General features: G+C 43.3%; 1 protein-coding gene across 1 annotated transcript; it reads left to right on the top strand.

Annotated features, from left to right (window-relative positions):
* Positions 1-794: 794 nt before the first annotated feature.
* Positions 795-19,566, top strand: LOC120434978. Its single transcript, XM_039603660.1, has 9 exons — positions 795-909; positions 14,357-14,398; positions 14,499-14,771; positions 14,857-15,093; positions 15,190-15,387; positions 16,314-16,382; positions 16,548-16,571; positions 16,675-16,719; positions 19,163-19,566. Exons 1-9 carry the CDS (start codon positions 795-797, stop codon positions 19,399-19,401), a joined length of 1,242 nt encoding a protein of 413 aa, XP_039459594.1. The 3' UTR covers positions 19,402-19,566.
* The last annotated feature ends 375 nt before the right edge of the window (positions 19,567-19,941 follow it).

Raw genomic sequence — 19,941 nt, forward strand, 5'->3', positions numbered from 1 at the left:
TGCATGAACAGAATCAACTTTTTGGGGATTTACTAACCTGGATGATTGCGCATGCAGAAAAACGTTAGCAGGGTTAAGGTAATTGGTGATTCTAAATTGTCCATAGTTGTGAATTTGAGTATAATGGATGGCCATCTGAGAGAGCAGTTTGGGTGAGGAGAGGAAGACGGGACAAAGACACGCTGTGGAAGAGAGATTAATAATAATAAACTTAAACTTAAATGCAGAGACGTGTATAAAAATGTAAGGAGTGAAGAAGAAACAATCAGTGCATCGTGAGATGCATGGAGTGTGCATCCCATGCAGCACCCAAACCCCCCATACCCAGTCAGGAAAAGGTGTGAAGTTGCACATAGCAGGAAACAGTGAGACGTGTTCTCTGTACAGGAACTATAAGCTGCTTTACTCTCACACAGACTGTGGACTGCTCTGTTTGAATATCTCCACTAAACAACATGAACATTTGTATTATCTCATTAAACTCATGTTCAAAGCTGCAGTTATGTGTAAACAGCCTGAGAGCATCAGTAAGTCAGTCAGTCAGTGAGGCCAGTCTGTGACTCTGGAGCTCCATCAGCTCCAATGACAGAGTTAACCAGAGCTGGATGAGCTGATAGAGTGGATGAGCTCTGTGTGGATGGCTGTCCTCTGGCTTGTCCTCTGCTGTAACTCCATAATGAGCAGAGTCAGCCTCTCCTCTCTGAGCTTCATGGAGCTGTGATGGACTGACAGATGGGAAACTTTATGAAGAACCTCTGTGAGCCGGACACACAGCAGCATGCTGATGTAGAGACATGACAACAGGAAGTGATGAAATCATAGCCCGAGGTCTCTGTCTGCTGCTCAGACCACACATGCCCAGTCGACATCCAGACACCATGAAGGTGGCCCCTCTGCTCGTCCTCCTCGGTGAGTCCCTCATTTGTTTCCAGGATAGATGTTCACAGCAGCTCAGTCTGAAACCCAGCACAGCTGACCTAATTAGAATACTTTATTAATCCCTGAGGAAATTATGTGGTAATAGTTGCTCAAGTCGACAAGAAAAGTAAAAATTAATTAAATAATACAATATATGGCAAAGTTACAGAATATATCAAAATAGCTCAATTATCAATATCACAGCATATTACACAGATTAAATATATATTGCTGATATTGTCCTCTAAACTGCAAACCTTTGTTATTTCCGGTCCCTTTGGGTGTCACAACTTCACGTGATTCACCCAAAGGACACAGTGTGTACTAAGCTAATTACATTCACAGGAGTGACATGTTTAGCCGCATGTTCTCCTTAAATTGCTGGCTGTCTGAGTGGTGTCCCAGAAACGATGTGGGCTTCATAGATAATTGGCAAACCTTCTGGAGGAAACCTGGTCTTGTTAGGAGAGACGGCATCCATCCCACTTTGGATGGAGCAGCTCTCATTTCTAGAAATTGTCATGGTTCTGGGTCCTTTTGACCCAGCATTTTAAGTTTATTGTGTTATAGTAATATTTTGTATTATTGTTTATGTTCAAATTCATTTATGGTATTAGTTATTCTTTCATTTCCTGTTTAGATTCTTGAATTTTAAGAATTCCTCTTGTGTCTTTTCCCTCTGTGTCCCCTGCTGTGTATCTATGTTTATGTGTGTTAGTCCTTGTGCCTTATTTCCCTCCTCTTTGCCCATGTCTTCCCCTTGTGTGTGCCATTCCACATTCTCCCAACTATTATGTCCATGTATCTCCCTAGACCAGGGGTTGGCAACATGCGGCTCCGGAGCCGCATGCGGCTCTTTAGTCCTATTAGTGCGGCTCCGCGTGGTTTGGGAAAATAAATGAGTTTTTTTAAGTATTTAGCTGAAGTGTATTTTATTTATGTTAGTTCTTTTTTAACTTGTAGTTCTAAATTGGAAGATTATTGTGATATTGAAATATAAATATAAAATTATATTCTATTAGTTTTTGATGACTCAAAATAAGCGTCACACTCGCGGAAGCTGATATACCCGTCGAAACGCCGTGCAAGACTTTCAACCCCAGGTAGGCCAATTATGGATCTTCGGATCCACATTATATCAGCAGCTGTTCTCCACCGTGAACTATGTTAAAACAAACACCGCTCACGCCTCACAGATTACAGCTTACAGTCCTGCGTAAAGTGACTTCGTGACAGCCCCGATTTGCAGGCGCTGTGCGCAGAGGAGCAGAAGTCCCATTGTAAACATATCACGGCAGACCCGACGATGTTTCCATCAGCATGGTTTTCAGCATCTCTTTTGACACACGGTTGCTGCACGCATACAGCCGGTGTTAAAGCTCACAGCCCCGACACACACCAACACAACAGCATAGATAGCACAGGCGTTAAGGCGGCGCGGGCGTGATTGCTTGGTGCCGCTAAGGTGCGTTTTTTCCAATTATTATTTTAAAAGTCAGGTCAAGGCTCCAACAGCCCAAAGGCGATATAAGGGTGGCGGCTCACAACAGTTTTTGTTTGCTACATGGATCATTTTAGTTCAGCTGGGTGTCTTTGCTTTTCTTATATTTCTTTAAGAGTTCAAAATGTGTTAATTACATAAATAAAATGTAATTTTCTCTGTAGCACTTCATGGATTTCATAAGCAGCACACCTTAGTTGTTCTCACAAAGCATAAAGGTAAAAAAAAAAATATATAAGATAAGATAAGATTTTATTGATCCCACAAACGGGGAAATTTTTCCGTCACCTCAGCTCAGGTACAGATATCAGAAGGAAATACAAAAATACAAATAAGTACAATCAATGAAAAAAGTAAGATAATACCTATATACAATGGTAGCATACACAGTATGTGATTATGGATATGGTTGGAAATATGCAAGACATAAACTATATAGCTTGACATAACTATTGTACCACTACTATTCCTATGTATAGATGTGTACACACGCACACACTAAATATACATATGTATACATATACATACATATATACCTGCACATGTCCATACACATGGAAGGTCCATTATGCATGAAGTGGTGACCGTGGATGTTCACAGTGTTATCTTCATTTTAGATGTGAAAAAGTATTTGCGGCTCCCAGTGTTTTCTTTTGCGTGGAAATCGCGTCCAAATGGCTCTTTGGGTGCTAAAGGTTGCTGAGCCCTGCCCTAGACCGTCTCGCTTCTATAGAGTATCCACATCTGCACCAGCAAAAAATGACTTAAACAAATAAAACACAAAGAAAGAACAATACAGTATCCACATCGGGACCAAAGAGTAAAACAGTGAAATGTGGATTATTAAATATTAGGTCTCTCTCCTCCAAGTCTCTGTTAGTACATGACTTAATAATTGATCAACAAATCGATTTACTCTGCCTTACAGAAACCTGGTTGCAGCAGGATGATTATGTTAGTTTAAATCTATCGTTCACCTGGGCCTTACACAGAGTTTCTGTCTGATTTCTCAGACTTTTTATCTGATTTATTTCTCAGCTCAGATAAAATAATTATTGTGGGTGATTTTAACATCCATGTAGATGCTAAAAATGACAGCCTCAACATCGCATTTAAATGGCCTGTAAATGGTAAATGGCCTGTATTTGTATAGCGCTTTACTAGTCCCTAAGGACCCCAAAGCGCTTTACACATCCAGTCATCCACCCATTCACGCACACACTCACACACTGGTGATGGCAAGCTACATTGTAGCCACAGCCACCCTGGGGCGCACTGACAGAGGCGAGGCTGTTATTAGTTCTGTTATTCTGTTATTAATCTGTTATTAGACTCAATTGGCTTCTCTCAAAATGTAAAAGAACCCACCCACCACTTTAATCACACTCTAGATCTTGTTTTAACGTATGGCATAGAAACTGAACATTTAACAGTGTTTCCTGAAAACCCTCTGCTGTCTGATCATTTCCTGATAACATTTACATTTACAATAATTGATTACACAGCAGTGGAGAGTAGACTTTATCAAAGTAGATGTCTTTCTGAAAGTGCTGTAACTAAGTTTAAGAATATAATCCACCCACTGTTATCATCTTCAATGCCCTGTACCAACATAGAGCAGAGCAGCTACCTGAACGCTACTCCATCAGAGGTCGATCATCTTGTTAATAATTTTACCTCCTCACTACGTACGACTCTGGATACTGTAGCTCCGGTGAAAACTAAGGCCTCAAATCCGAAGTACCTGACTCCGTGGTATAATTCTCAAACACGTAGCCTAAAGCAGATAACTCGTAAGCTGGAGAGGAAATGGCGTGTCACAAATTTAGAGGATCATCATTTAGCCTGGAGAAATAGTTTGCTGCTTTATAAGAAAGCCCTCCGCAAAGCCAGAACATCTTACTATTCGTCACTGATTGAAGAAAATAAGAACAACCCCAGGTTTCTCTTCAGCACTGTAGCCGGACTGACAAAAAGTCAGAGCTCTACTGACTGACTGACTGGCGGTCCATCACAGAGGGATTCCAGGAGCGCTGGAACTTCCCTCTCTGCTGTGGAGCTCTGGATGGGAAGCACGTCCAGACAAAGGCCCCCCATATATCACATAGGAGACACACACATTGATATACACTAAATATTTATTTCATTTCTTTTTTTGTGGTGCCCAAATTTATGCACCTGCTTGATTTTGTTTAAACAATTATTGCACACTTTTTGTAAATCCAGTAAACTTCTTTTCACTTCTCTTTTGCATCCCACTGTATTAGTATATTTTGTCATTAGTATAATATGAAATAAATTCTATTATGTGTCAAGTCGTGTGCCAACATTTGCTGTGTAGTAGAACTGAGACATTAGTCATTATAAATTTTTTTTTGAAATAATATTAAAATTCTCAAACAGAAAAACAGAAAAACATAAATATATAAAATATAAGGGTTTTTTTTTTTTCTTTTGCCTGTCCCATTTGGTTCTTTAGCCGTCAGAATTGTTGTCTGAAGACCAACAAGGATACTGTAAGATTTAAAGAAATTAGTTTACTGCTGAACTGTATATAACCATCATCCTTATCATTGCATCAATTATCATTCATCAGAGCATTGATTGAAGCTGCTGGCATTATGTTATAATTTGTATTACAGGTGTTATAATAATCAAATATTAACATGTTTATTACAGGTGCAGTTAGAACCACTTTAAATCGTTGAGTTAAATCTATAATCTTAAAAGCTTAGATGCTGAGTATATTGTTACAGTAAAATAGTAGCTGAGCAAAGGCCTGAATGTATTCAGCAACCTGCTGCACTAGAGCTTGCTTGCCAACAGGTGACAGAAGAAGTTGTCAAGTCCATGGGGACCTCAGAGGCCTGAGATCATCACCATATTTGGAAAGAGGATGCCAGAAAGGGGAACTTCTGTGTCTGCACTTATCTCTTAGAATAGATCATTATCTGTAGAGGAGACAAACAATGTTCTTAAGATGCAAATAATGTCCTTGTAAACGCAAGAGGGGGCGTTACAATACCCTGATGTTATAAAAGCAATCTGAAGTGTATTTTTGGGTGGGGATTTACAACTGATGTGTTGCAGTGTACGTCTTCCCACGCTGCGTGTATTCATTAAAATCAATTGTTTGATCGACCTCTTCTGGACCATGATTGTTTTACTCTCGTCCTCAATTTCGGACCCGTAACAATACCCAATGGATTTATTTTGCCAAATGGATCATCACGGCCTTGCCGTATTGGTCCATTTGATCAAACTTTGTTGTTATTATTTATTTTATTTTATTTTATTTTCAGTTGTTACAGACGGGACAGACATGACTGGGGGATAGGAAAGGGAGAAAGAAAGATGAAGGAAAAGAAAAAAGAAAAGGAAGGAAAAGGAAAAGAAAAACAGAAGGGTAGAGGGACAGTGAGAAAGGGCACTTAAAAAGAGAAAGAAAAAAAAATCTCCTGGATCACCTGTTGAGAGAAAAAGAAGAGAAAACAAGCAAAAAACAAAACAAAACAAAGCAGCATACTAAACACAACACCATCGCATTAATCTAGCTAAGTGTAAACAGCAGTAAATACTAAATATTGAATGTTGTTGTGTAGCAAGCAGGACCGACAGCGCACAATGTGCTTTGAAGTAGCAGCTAAGAAAGGTGTAGTTTATGTCTACGAACAGTGAACACCTGTGTGCACACCTGTGTGGATCAGCGCGCTTGTATTCAAAAGGTTTCTCCATGTAATGGTCTGCTAGAGGATGTAAAGAGCCATAGCCCCGTCCCCCAGGGCATGAAGCAGGCATGGAGGAGATCCAGGCTCCAGACATCCAGAGCCCAAGGAGTACCACCGGAGGGGCATCCGTGCCACCCTCCTGGGAAGGGCTGAGGAGATCCCCAGACGAGGGGTCACAAAGTAGCCACAGAGCAGAAGCCAGAGGGGGCTGCACTGGTGTGCTCGCTGGCTCTGCCGGCAGCCAGCTGTGCCAGAGTTAACCGAGCCGGAGGCCCGAGGGCCCCCCGCGCCCCAGAAGAGGCCTGACTGAGCAACAGGCACCAGGCCCCGCCAAGTAGCCACCGTGAGTGAGCTGGTGCATACCTGAGCGCCCAGCCCCGGACACCAAGAACCACCAACGCACCGACCCCTGAGGGCATCAGTGACCGGCAGGGAGTGTGGTGAGGGGAGGGCCTGGGAGTTCCCAGAGAGGTGGAGTGTAAGACCCGACCTGACATATAGACACAGACAAACAGGCACACACAGACACAAACATGCATTCCCACCCTCTTGCACACATATACAAATACTCAGCACTCACCCAACATAAGGATAGACATAAATGGACATGTACACACAGTCACACTCCCCAAACATACTCTATACCCCGGGTCCAAGTACCCTCGCCCCCAGAGGGGGAAACGGCACCTAGAGCCAAGAGATGTGACCCTTTCCCCCGGGGTGGAGGCAAGAAGACCGCCCCAGGCTCCGCAGCAGCAGGGAGGCCAATCGGATGGCCAACACCTCCTCCCAGCCCCCCCGACCCGATGGCCAGCAGAGAACGGGGGTGTGTGAAGACCCCATACCTCCCTCCTCTCGCTCATGTGTAGTGTTGCTGCGTGTTGTTCTAAAGTGCATTTAAAACAAGGGAGGGCATGGTGCTGCTGCCAGAGAGCAGCAGGTGTTAGCACGGCCCCTCCCGAGAACCCTCAATGTCTACATGGATTTAAAATTGAGAGGTGGGCACCGGCACCAGAGGTAGGGTTGAATACACAGACCGCCCTCTGGACGCCGTTAACGTGGCCACCCTCAAGGCCATATATATATATATATATATATATATATATATATATATATATATGTTATGAGAGTGTGAGTAATGTGGATGTCTAAGTTGTTAAATAAAATTGAGGCACAGGCGGCCACAAGGGGACAGAGAGGGGGTCCCCTTCCAGACCGGGGCCTACGGCAGCAGCACCGCCAAGCCCCACAGGACCCGGGCCAGCTCACCCTACCCCACCGCAGGGGAAACTGTACCCACCCTAACATTCAATCATCTCCCAAACTACACAAGACAACAGACACCCGGGTTAAGTTTATTCTCCACCTCTCCTATGTCTCTCCCCCACCTGCAGAGTGGACTCCTGCAAGGATGGAACAACCTCCCTGCCAGTTGAAGAGCCCCCCAGTTAGGCCGATGCCCCTGTGCACCCACCTGCCCACAACCTCGGTGACACAAAGACGAGGACCGAAGCCCACGGAGGCGAAGCACCCCCGAACCCCAAGCCCCCACGCCTGCCCCGGATCCACTCAGGGGCAGCCAGCCTACCAGGCCAGTAACCTACGTCCGCCAGCACAGACCCTCCCCCAGCACTGCTGCACACAGCCACGAGGAGAACACCCTCTAAGAGCGACCAGAGCCACTAACCAGGTTATGACCACAACCCCCAGGTTAAGCCCGTCCCAACGTCCACATCAGCCACAATAGCTAAGGCGGGACCAAAGCACGACCCCCCACCCCCGCCAGGTGATGGAGCCGATCAAAGGAGCCCAAAGGGATTGATCAAATGTGGTGGCAGAGGCTGTATCGAGACTAATGTGATCTATTAGATGATTTCTATATTGGCTAGAATTAAGATTATTTTTATTTTTCCAGTTCATGAGGACCATTTTCTTGGCAATGCATAGGGCTGTAAAAACCATGTGGACTGTATTAGTTTCTGTAGTGACATCATCCAATTTGCCCAACAAGCATACTAAAGGGGAGGTTGGAATTTTACATTTCAGACACTTTGATAAGTCTTCACATATCTCACGCCAAAACTTCTGCACTGGTGGACAGAACCAAAGAGCGTGGATGTAATTGTCTGGTGTATTGCCTTGACAGTGTGAGCAGTTGTTGGAAGATGTAAAGCCCATCGGGAACATCCGATGACCAGTATAGTGCACTCTATGTAGTATTTTGTATTGTATTAATTGCAGACTGGGATTTTTAATCAATTTAAAGGTTTTTAAGCAAATCTGAGACCAGAAGTTTTGGTTTAAGTTAACTGATAAATCTGCTTCCCACTTTGCAATAGGAAGGGATATTGATTCATCTATTTTAAAAAGTGTTCTGTATATTTTAGACAATAATTTGGGGGATTTAAGAGTAAGAAAGTGTACCGCACTTGGTGGTGTTTGTAATTCAACTTGACTGAGGTTAAATTTCTTTTTTACTATGGATTTAATTTGTTGATATTCTAAAAATCTTTTCTTGTTGATCCCATATTGTGTAACTAGTCTGTCAAATGGAATAAATTCTGTTCCCTCTAATATATGTTCTAAGTATTTAATTCCTTTACAACTCCATTCTGGAAAATTAATCATATTATTGTTTTGTAGTATGTCAGGGTTATTCCAGATAGGTGTACGTTTGCATGGGATTAATGAGGACGCTGTCATTTTTAGAAACTCCCACCATGCTGTCAGAGAAGAGCTGATGTTGATGCTTTTAAAGCATTCATGTCTTTTAATGCTTGAGCTGATAAATGGTAGGTCTGAAATCTCTAGATCATTGCATAGTGCCTGTTCAACATCTAGCCAGGGCTCATCTAAGAAGGTATGTTTTAACCATCCTGAGCCTGTTGGCTAAGAAGTATTGTTGAAAATTAGGCAGACAGATGTTCTGTCAGTTCAGGTGAGTGCAGTGCACTTTGATGTGTTCTTCTTGGATCAGGAGAGTAAGCTCTGTGATTGGCTGCGCTTTGGAAGCTGTGGTGAAGAGGAAGTGACTGAACAAACTGCCATGCATCATGGATATTCCTCTCAATCCACCTCACCAGGTACTTCTCTAAAAGTGTGACTCAGGTCTGTTGCCCCAAAGGATACAGGAAATGCACCGATTTCCATGACAGAATCATGTCTGTTTAATGCTCCATGATGATAACTTTCCTATGAGCGTTTGAAGATCACTGACATCATGGCTTTTAGCCTCATTGTTTCTGCAAAGAGATTTCTCCAGTCACTGAATCTTTTGATAAAATATATTTTGATACCTCCAGAGGATGCAATATTTCAAGTCTTCACAACTTAACCCTGAGAAACATTATTCTGAAATTTTGGCACAATTTGTTAATGGAGTTTTTTGCAGATTGACCAACCTCTGCTCACATTTCTTTCAGATCATCTCTGCTTCTCTAAAATGTTCTTTTAATATCGAATCATGTTACTGACCTGTTGCCAAGTAACCTAATTACTTTTAAAATGTCCCTCCAGCTGTTTTTTTTTAGAACCACTTATTTTTCCAGCCTTTTCTCGCCCCATACCAACTGTTTTGAAACATATTACTGCCATCAAATTCAAAAGGAGTTATTTTTAACGACATAGTCTAGGTTTAAACATATGACATATTTTCTATGTTACACTGTGAATAAATAATGGCTTTGAGATTTGCAAATCACTCCTTTCTTCTTCTTCTCTCTCTCTCTCTCTTTTTCTTTTTTACATTTTACACAGGAGACCAGTATTTTCAGAACTGGGTTTGTACAAAGTCTGTCTGGGGAAAAGTGATCTGCTCTCTAATGTTAATACTTCTTTTCAGCTGTGTACTGTCACAACACCAAACACACACTAAACCACTTTATGTCCACTGCACTGTACTGAGCCACTTCAAGACCTACTACACCGTTTTTTCTTCATCTAATTTTTTACTGTAAATGTTTTATAGTTGTTTATCATTATCAGCTGCTGTAACGTTTACACAAGTTTAGTTTATGATATATATGATTTATGTCCGCAATATTTTAAATTAAGGGCAGCACGGTGGCACGGTGGTTAGCACTGTTACCGCACAGCCAGAAGGTCCTGAGTTCAATTCCATCATCAGGCTGGGTTTTTCTGTGTGGAGTTTGCATGTTCTCCCCGTGTTTGCGTGGGTTCCCTCCGGGTACTCCAGCTTCCTCCCACCGTCCAAAGACATGCAGTTTGAGGGGATAGGTTAATTGGATAATCCAAATTGTCACTAGGTGTGAATGTGAGCGTGAATGGTTGTCTGTCCCTGTGTGTTGGCCCTACGACAGACTGGAGACCTGTCCAGGGTGTACCCCGCCTCTCGCCCTATGACAGCTGGGATAGGCTCCAGCGCCCCCCGCGACCCTGGAAAGGATAAGCGAATGGGTGGATGGATGGATATTTTAAATTAAGTATCAGCTCATTCACCTACATTACTCATAAACTAAAACAGGACAGAATAAACAATAAAATAAGCCTTTATTAGTCCCGCACGTGAGAGATTTTTAGGTCATGGCAAAAAGTACAAGTTTAACAGCAGTAAACATAAAACACAATAGGCTCAGGTAAATATAATACAATACTATACAACAAGAATAAAATACTCTGTTATAGTAGGAAACACCGCACAGGTGGGTCCGGTGTTATCCACACAGAAGTTAATGTAGCCCACAACACAGGTCACAACGCTGTCAACGTCCTCCCCCAGAGCCTCCCCGCTTTCCTCCGACCATCTGTGTGCGGTAGGTCACTGGGTGAAGGTGGGCCGTGTCGAGTCCACTGATGTTCCTGATATTAAAAAAGGGCTCTCGGAGATTGCGTTTGCAGTCTGCTGACCAGAGTGGAGAAAATCAGGATGCCTCGACACACGCTAACGGCTAGCAGCCCAATGTATCTGCTGCAGAGTTATTCTTTCACAGCGGTGTGCCCAGGGTTACACTATCTGTCGTTCACAAACACTGCCAGTCCCCCTCCTTTCCTCTCACCGCTGTCTCTCGTCCTGTCCGCCCGCAGCAGCTGGAAACCGGACAGCTCCACACTCATGTCCGGAGTTTGCGGTGTTAGCCAGGACTCCGTTAGCATCATAATGCTACACTGCGGTAGCGCAGCGCTAATAGCTGATCCCTCAAGTAAAGAAGGGAGCCATGCGCCACACAGTTAAGGTCTTGTTTCAGAAAAAGCATTTCGTCGTTTGCTTGTTTGATCATGCTTTAAACATATCAAAATGCATAGTGGGTAATGTCGCGAGTTCAAATATTGATGGAGGGCACAAAACAACACTGGTCCAGAAGAATTAGGTCAGACAATGATTTATTGAGCACACACGTGGGAAGATGTAGCACCAGCATCGATCTTCCCCGAACAGCTCAGTTCAGAATGGTTTCATTCATCAGGGTTACGCCCCCCTCATGGCGTGATTACAAATTAAAAATACATTGTTTACAGTCAATGGTACATCTTGTATATCTTTAATGGCTATAAACAGACATAGAACTTCTCCTTTTTATAACCCCTTCCAAGTAAGGCAATAAACTTCAAGTCCTCCGGGTCTCTGAGGTTGGTCACTGACTCTGGTCATCAGTCACCAAGTAGACTAAAGTGCAACAGGTTACATAAAGAAGCAGAAGACACTTGGGCCTTCGCTCAGGCCTGTTACTAGATTTATGTGTATTGTAAGCATGCATGCAGTCAACCTGCTATGTTCTCATCTTCCCTCAGCATGTATCACCTGGACAATCACACCAGTGAAGCTTAAGACCCTCTTGAATGGAACATCAACTCCAAATAGCACAAATATGCAATGTGTATAGAATGATCATAACTACACCTGTAAATAGAAAAGGTCAATGTGATGACAAACATCTTCAATGCAATATGAACCCTGTAAGAAATATTACTAATAGAATAATGCTGTAAAATATGTTATTAATGCAGGTTATATGGCAGCAATAAAAGAATTTCTGAATCACCATAGTAACAAGCACTGGTACCGAATAGGCAATCACTTCGGTGATGCATTAGTGTGGTCTCCAGTGTTGGGGAGTAACGGAATACATGTACCGCCGTTACGTATTTAGAATACAAAATATGAGTAACTCTATTCCGTTACAGTTACCGTTTAAAAAGGTGGTATTCAGAATACAGTTACTTTGTTGAAATAAATGGATTACACGGCGGTACTTTCCTGTTTCATATTGTCGCAGGTCAGGACTGTTTGGGTTTGTTTGACAGCTACGTTCTGTTGTTCCAGGCGGCAGCGTTATGGTTGCCATGGTTACAGGGTGACGCGCTCTCTCTCTCTCTGCGTGTTTCCTGGGTGAGAGAGCGCTTTTTTGTTGTTGTTGTTGTGCTAAGCTAATAGACAGAATGCTACAGGCATGGCCCTAAAGAATGTAGCCTCATGGGCAGTGTAGTCCGTGCTGCAGCGAGAATGGACTGCCATACCCGTTATGTGTCTGTGAGCGAGGGAGGGAGAGAAAGGAAAAGTCCGAGCTGTCACGGAGCAAAAACGGGAGCTGGAAGCATGTAAATATAATAATAACCACTGCAGCCAAGAAGAGTGCCTGACGAGCCCAGTTGTAAGTAAGCTATTAAGACTCAACTGTACACTGTGTTCGTGTTTTCCTCCGGAAAAAATAAGTTCCGTTGGAGCAGCCTTTCAACGCCTCTCTCTGTCTCTGGCAAGCAAAGTGACCCAGACAACAAAGTAAAGCTAGTTTTCACCTACCAGCCCGACACGGAACACGAAGTATTAGCCAGAGGTCCCTTTACTACGGTTCGGAGCCGCGGACCTTCAGTAACAGTAATAAATCACAGCAATAGCACATTCACGTAGTTGTAAACAGCATGATAATACGACGGAAATGCCGTTTTTTCCGCCACTCGCATGGTGCGTTCAGGGTGCTATGTGAGTGTTGGAAAAAACGGCGTTTGTCGCAAAAGAACGCCGTTTTTTTCAGCGTTTTAAAAAATTAAACGGCGTTTTTTACACCATTTCTCAACCAAACGGGTTAGAAAAGTGGCGATATTTGGCACCAATGGCTTGCCATAATTTTCTAACTCGAGCGGTAGACGCGAAACGCACGTATGCACAAAATGCAGCACAAAACCTGACGCGCGTGGTTTTATTCGCGAGCCAAACGCGCCAGACGCGGTAAACTGATGCCCGTTTTCGCGAGAAAAATCTGTTTCCGAATTTTCGCGGGACCCGCAATCGCGTGTCATCGTGCTTTTTCCATTGACTTTACATGTAAACCTGACGCTCTGTTTGCGTCTATCGCGTTCGGTGTGAACACACCGTAATACCTACAGCATGTTGGTAGCGCTTTCAGAAAAACATCTACTGTGATAAAGTCTACTCTCCACTGCTGTTTAATCAATTATTGTAAATGTAAATGTTATCAGGAAATGATCAGACAGCAGAGGGTTTTCAGGAAACACTGTTAAATGTTCAGTTTCTATGCCATTTGTTAAAACAAGATCTAGAGTGTGATTAAAGTGGTGGGTGGGTTCTTTTACATTTTGAGAGAAGCCAATTGAGTCTAATAACAGATTAAATGCGATGTTGAGGCTGTCATTTTTAGCATCTACATGGATGTTAAAATCACCCACAATAATTATTTTATCTGAGCTGAGCACTAAATCAGATAAAAAGTCTGAGAAATCAGAGAGAAACTCTGTGTAAGGCCCAGGTGGACGATAGATGATAACAAGTAAGACTGGTTTCTGAGTTTCACAGCTGGGGTGGACGAGGCTAAGCATCAGGCTTTCAAATGAATTAAAAGTCTGTCTTGGTCTTTCGTTAATTAATAGACTGGTGTGAAAAATTGCTGCCACACCGCCCCCTCGGCCTGTGCTTCGAGATTTCTGGTAGTTAGAATCATCCTGCTGCAACCAGGTTTCTGTAAGGCAGAGTAAATCGATTTGTTGATCGATTATTAAGTCATGTACTAATATAATGATTATGTCACAGATCTTAAAGTCTCTCTCTCTCTGTGTAAACAATGATATCTGTTGCAGGTGCTTCTTCAGGTCCATGTTAGTCACATCAGCTGAATGCATGTTTAAAAATCTGGTTTAGTTTTGTCTTTGGACCCTTGTGTAACAGGTTCTGGGTCCCGACTGTGGTCTGCCTGTTAGTGACCTCTGACCCTCAGTGACCTCTGACCTCCTGTTACAGGTGTGTGTGTGCTGCTGCAGTCTGCACTGACTGTTTCTGCAGGTGAGTTGGTGGAAGTGAAAACATTCAGTGAGACTCCAACAAGAACACGAATACATTTATTCTGTGTGTGTGTGTGTGTGTGTGTGTGTGTGTCCTCCAGTGTCTCTGTCTGTCAGCCCAAACCTTCAGCAGTTCTTCAGTGGGACTTCTTCAGTGTCTCTGAGTTGTGTTGATGATGGACAGACAGTTGATGGATGGACAGTGAAGAGGACCAGAGGAGGACTCACTGAGGACTGTGGAGCAGCTGCAGGTTTTCGGGAGTTTAAAAGTTACTCCTGCATCCTCTCAGACATCTCCGAGTCAGACTCTGCAGGTTACTGGTGTGAAACCAGTTCTGGACAGAGGAGTGATCAGATCAACATCACTGTAACTGGTACACAAACTCACTGCTCCATCTGCTGGTACAGCATCTGGATATGACTCTACTCTCATTAACTCTGTTTGTCTCCATTGGTCAGAAAAACATCTTATCCTTGAGGTTCCTGCACTTCCTGTGAGGACAGGAAGTGATGTCACACTGCGCTGCAGACAAAGGAATGGTGACACAGTTCAGGGTTATTTCTCCATCAAAGGAAGTTCTGTTGGTCCTAAACGAGAGCACAGCATCACTAACATCACACAGGCTGATGAAGGTCTTTACTGGTGCTCTACTGATGACGGTGGAAAGTCTCCTCAGAGCTTTCTGAGGGTCAGAGGTCAGATCACTGACATCGCTTCCTGTTTAAAGACATGAATTAACCTGCTGAGCTGATAATAAAGTGACTGAATCATCTTCATCATCTCTCCTGCAGATCCTCATCCTCCTCAAAACCCATCTCCCTCCTCTCCTCCTGTAAACTCTCCTCTTTCTTTTACTCTTTCCATTCACCCCCCAGCCTCCTCCCCCACTCCTCCCTCTCTCCTGGTCACAGTTGTAGCAAGTCTCGTCTCTGTGGTTGTCTTGGTTCTAGTTGTGGGTGGAGTTCTGTTCTTCTGCAGGGAAATCAAAGGTGAGAAACCTGGACAGAAGTAAAAGTCATGTCACTTTAAAAAATGCATTTAGAATGAACTGTATATTTGAATTAAACAATTTGATTCAATTCAGTTTTATTTCCACAGCACCAAATCCCAACAACTGTCTCCTCAAGGTGCTTTATATTGTAAGGTAGACCCTACAATAATACATACAAAGAAATCCCAACAATCATTTGACTCCCAGTGGGAGGAAAAACTCCCAGGAAGAAACCTCCAACAGAACACAGCACCTTTATATAATTTAGTGTATGAAAATAAGGCCAGAAATGATAAGAAAAAAGAGGCTTTTTAGGGAATACTGCTCAGTTTTTATGATATATGTAAGAACAAGAGTTAGTCTGTCATTAACATGGATCTTTTACATTTTGAGAAATCGAGGTTTCTGGTAGTTAGAATGACTCGGCTGCTTCATTTAAACTAACATGATCATCCTGCTGTGACCAGGTTTCTGTAAGGCAGAGTAAATCGATTTGTTGATCATTTATTAAGTCATGTACTAACAGAGACTTGGAAGAGAGAGACCAGATGTTTAATAATCCTCAGTGAGGTGTTTCCTCCTTTGGTGCTTTTGTGGTGGTTTGATTAAAGTCAGTGGAGAGCTCCTCCTGTGCTGATGAAGATGATGATTGTTTGTTTGTTAATTTATTTCAAACATGTAAAAGTATTCAGGTACATTTAGTAAAGAAAATAAGAGGGTGAAAAAATTCTATACAAAAGTCAATACATTTCAATATTGCTACCGTTCTGATTCATTTACATGTTGAACGGGAGTGGGAAGAAGTAGACACCTATTTAATCCCACCCTTTTGCCATAACTTATTAGTTAATTTATTATGAACTCCCCCTGTGCTGATGATGATAAGGAGCTCCTCCTGTGCTGATGAGTCTCTGTGTGATGTAGGAGGTCGGGGAGCAGACCTGTGGAGGTGTGGAGGTGACGGCTGTCTGAGACGGAGCGTCTGCCTCTGCTGTGAGTCTCCTTCATGTTTCTCCACATGTATTATCTGTGTTTCCACCACTGGAGGGCGCTGTGGGTTATTGATGTGTGGGAACAGTAACCAATCACTGCAGTCTGAATGCTTCTCTTTGGTCATGTGACCATTTGATCTCTGATCAGTGTGTTCTTCAGTTTCAGGCCTGTTTCTGCTGACTGCTGCAGGTGAGCTGATGTTCCTACACCTGTCTGTCCTCATCATGACCTCTGACCTTTGGTGACCTTTAGTGATCTCTCACCTTTAGTGACCTCTGTCCTCCTGTTGCAGGTGTGTGTGTGCTGCTGGTGAGGGGTTTTTTTATTTTTTCTATAGGTGAGTGATGGTAAAAACATTCAATTATTTTTCTGGTTATGCGTCTGTGACGGTTCTCAGTCATCCAGTTCATCGTAGTGTAAGGAGCTTGGAAAGAAAAGAAGTTCCGTCTTCACCAAGGCGTTCCCAGGCCAGCCGAGAGATACAGGGAGTGCAGAATTATTAGGCAAATGAGTATTTTGTCCACATCATCCTCTTCATGCATGATGTTTTACTCCAAGCTGTATAGGCTCGAAGGCCTACTACCAATTAAGCATATTAGGTGATGTGCGTCTCTGTAATGAGAAGGGGTGTGGTCTAATGACATCAGCACCCTATATCAGGTGTGCATAATTATTAGGCAACTTCCTTTCCTTTGGCAAAATGGGTCTAAAGAAGGACTTGACAGGCTCAGAAAAGTCAAAAATAGTGAGATATCTTGCAGAGGGATGCAGCAGTCTTAAAATTGCAAAGCTTCTGAAGCATGATCATCGAACAATCAAGCGTTTCATTCAACATAGTCAACAGGGTCGCAAGAAGCGTGTGGAAAAACCAAGGCGCAAAATAACTGCCCATGAACTGAGAAAAGTCAAGCGTGCAGCTGCCAAGATGCCACTTGCCACCAGTTTGGCCATATTTCAGAGCTGCAACATCACTGGAGTGCCCAAAAGCACAAGGTGTGCAATACTCAGAGACATGGCCAAGGTAAGAAAGGCTGAAAGACGACCACCACTGAACAAGACACACAAGCTGAAACGTCAAGACTGGGCCAAGAAATATCTCAAGACTGATTTTTCTAAGGTTTTATGGACTGATGAAATGAGAATGAGTCTTGATGGGCCAGATGGATGGGCCCGTGGCTGGATTGGTAAAGGGCAGAGAGCTCCAGTCCGACTCAGACACCAGCAAGGTGGAGGTGGAGTACTGGTTTGGGCTGGTATCATCAAAGATGAGCTTGTGGGGCCTTTTCAGGTTGAGGATGGAGTCAAGCTCAACTCCCAGTCCTACTGCCAGTTTCTGGAAGACACCTTCTTCAAGCAGTGGTACAGGAAGAAGTCTGCATCCTTCAAGAAAAACATGATTTTCATGCAGGACAATGCTCCATCACACACGTCCAAGTACTCCACAGCGTGGCTGGCAAGAAAGGGTATAAAAGAAGAAAAACTAATGACATGGCGTCCTTGTTCACCTGATCTGAACCCCATTGAGAACCTGTGGTCCATCATCAAATGTGAGATTTACAAGGAGGGAAAACAGTACACCTCTCTGAACAGTGTCTGGGAGGCTGTGGTTGCTGCTGCACGCAATGTTGATGGTGAACAGATCAAAACACTGACAGAATCCATGGATGGCAGGCTTTTGAGTGTCCTTGCAAAGAAAGGTGGCTATATTGGTCGCTGATTTGTTTTTGTTTTGTTTTGAATGTCAGAAATGTATATTTGTGAATGTGGAGATGTTATATTGGTTTCACTGGTAAAAATAAATAATTGAAATGGGTATATATTTGTTTTTGTTAAGTTGCCTAATAATTATGCACAGTAATAGTCACCTGCACACACAGATATCCCCCTAAAATAGCTAAAACTAAAAACAAACTAAAAACTACTTCCAAAAACATTCAGCTTTGATATTAATGAGTTTTTTGGGTTCATTGAGAACATGGTTGTTGTTCAATAATAAAATTATTCCTCAAAAATACAACTTGCCTAATAATTCTGCACTCCCTGTATAGTCTCTCCAGCGTGTCCTGGGTCTGCCTCAGGTCCTCCTCCCGGTGGGACATGCCCGGAACACCTCACCCAGGTGGCGCCCAGGAGGCATGCTTGTTAGATGCCCGAACCACCTCAGCTGGCTCCTTTCGATGTGGAGGAGAGCGGCTCTACTCTGAGCCTCTCGCGGATGGCTGAACGTCTCACCCTATCTCTAAAGGAGAGGCCAGCCACCCTTCGGAGGAAGCTCATTTCCACCGCTTGTATCCGGGATCTCGTTCTTTCGGTCACTACCCACAGCTCGTGGCCATAGATGAGGGTAGAGACGTAGATTGACCAGTAAATTGAGAGCTTCGCTTTTACGCTCAGCTCTCTCTTCACCACGACAGACCTGTGCAGTGTCCGCATCACTGCGGCCACAGCACCAATCCGTCTGTCGATCTCCTGCTCCCTTCTCCCATCACTTGTGAACAAGACACCGAGATACTTGAACTCCTGCACTTGGGGCAGAGATGAGATTCTGAGGCCAACTAACTGAAAGCCCTCCGCCACTTGGCTGCACCTAGAAATCCTGTCCTTAAAAATTATGAACAGAATCGGTGATGGATGGATAGATTCAGATAAACAATCTGTAACACATCCCAGATGTACACATTTCTTGAAAAAATAATGAATTTTGTAAATTAATTTGACATTAGAAACATAAGTCAAGGCTTTGAGTCTCTTGACTCTTCCTCTATGTCTTTCTCCTTTAGGTCCTCCACTTCTTTTTTCTGAGTCTGTGCTCAGACTCTTCTGCCATCTAGTGGTCTTCTGTCTGTACTGCATCTCTACTGGTCTGCTGCTGTCCGTCTGCTGTAGCAGGAAGACACGGGACAAACAACCTGTTTCCATGGAGATGACCCAGCGTGATGGAGAAGGTCAGCAATTGCAGCCATTGGATGAAGAGTGTGATGACTTTACTGCTAATGTCACCACTGAGCATGCCTTCTGAGCTGCAGAGGCTGTTTTGCCATGAAGTTGTGTTTGCTTTCATGGTGGATGTTCCTGAGTGTTCCTGGATTCATGTATTCATAACTTTGATATGTAGCTGCTGAAGGTGAATTCTTTAAATGACTCCAACCTCTGCTGGGCTGTGTATGAGCAAACAAACATCTTAAAGGGCTTTTCTGCCTTCAGCTTCTTGTGGAGTCATTAACTGAGCTCACCTTTGCTAGCATGAGTGTATCTTATTCAGAAATCTCTTTGGTAGAGCTGCTGAACAATAAGTAGCTGGATTATGTTGTTTTACAGCTTGTAACCTGAAAGCTGGCTGTCATACACCTGATATTATTCTGTTAATATCAACATAAAAGGCAGCATGGACACAGAAACACAGTTTCTGTGTGTCTGTGTCTGATTTATCACACAAAGTCTCTACGACTGATTTTGTACAGATGTGCATGTGTGTTGGAGTGTTTGAAGCATCATCAGTGTCTCTGTTATGTTCAGTGGCAGGTTGTTCGTACAGTGCAGAGAGGTCTATTAACACATA

Source organism: Oreochromis aureus, linkage group 3 (assembly GCF_013358895.1).
Source record: "Oreochromis aureus strain Israel breed Guangdong linkage group 3, ZZ_aureus, whole genome shotgun sequence".
NCBI classification, from domain to species: domain Eukaryota; kingdom Metazoa; phylum Chordata; class Actinopteri; order Cichliformes; family Cichlidae; genus Oreochromis; species Oreochromis aureus.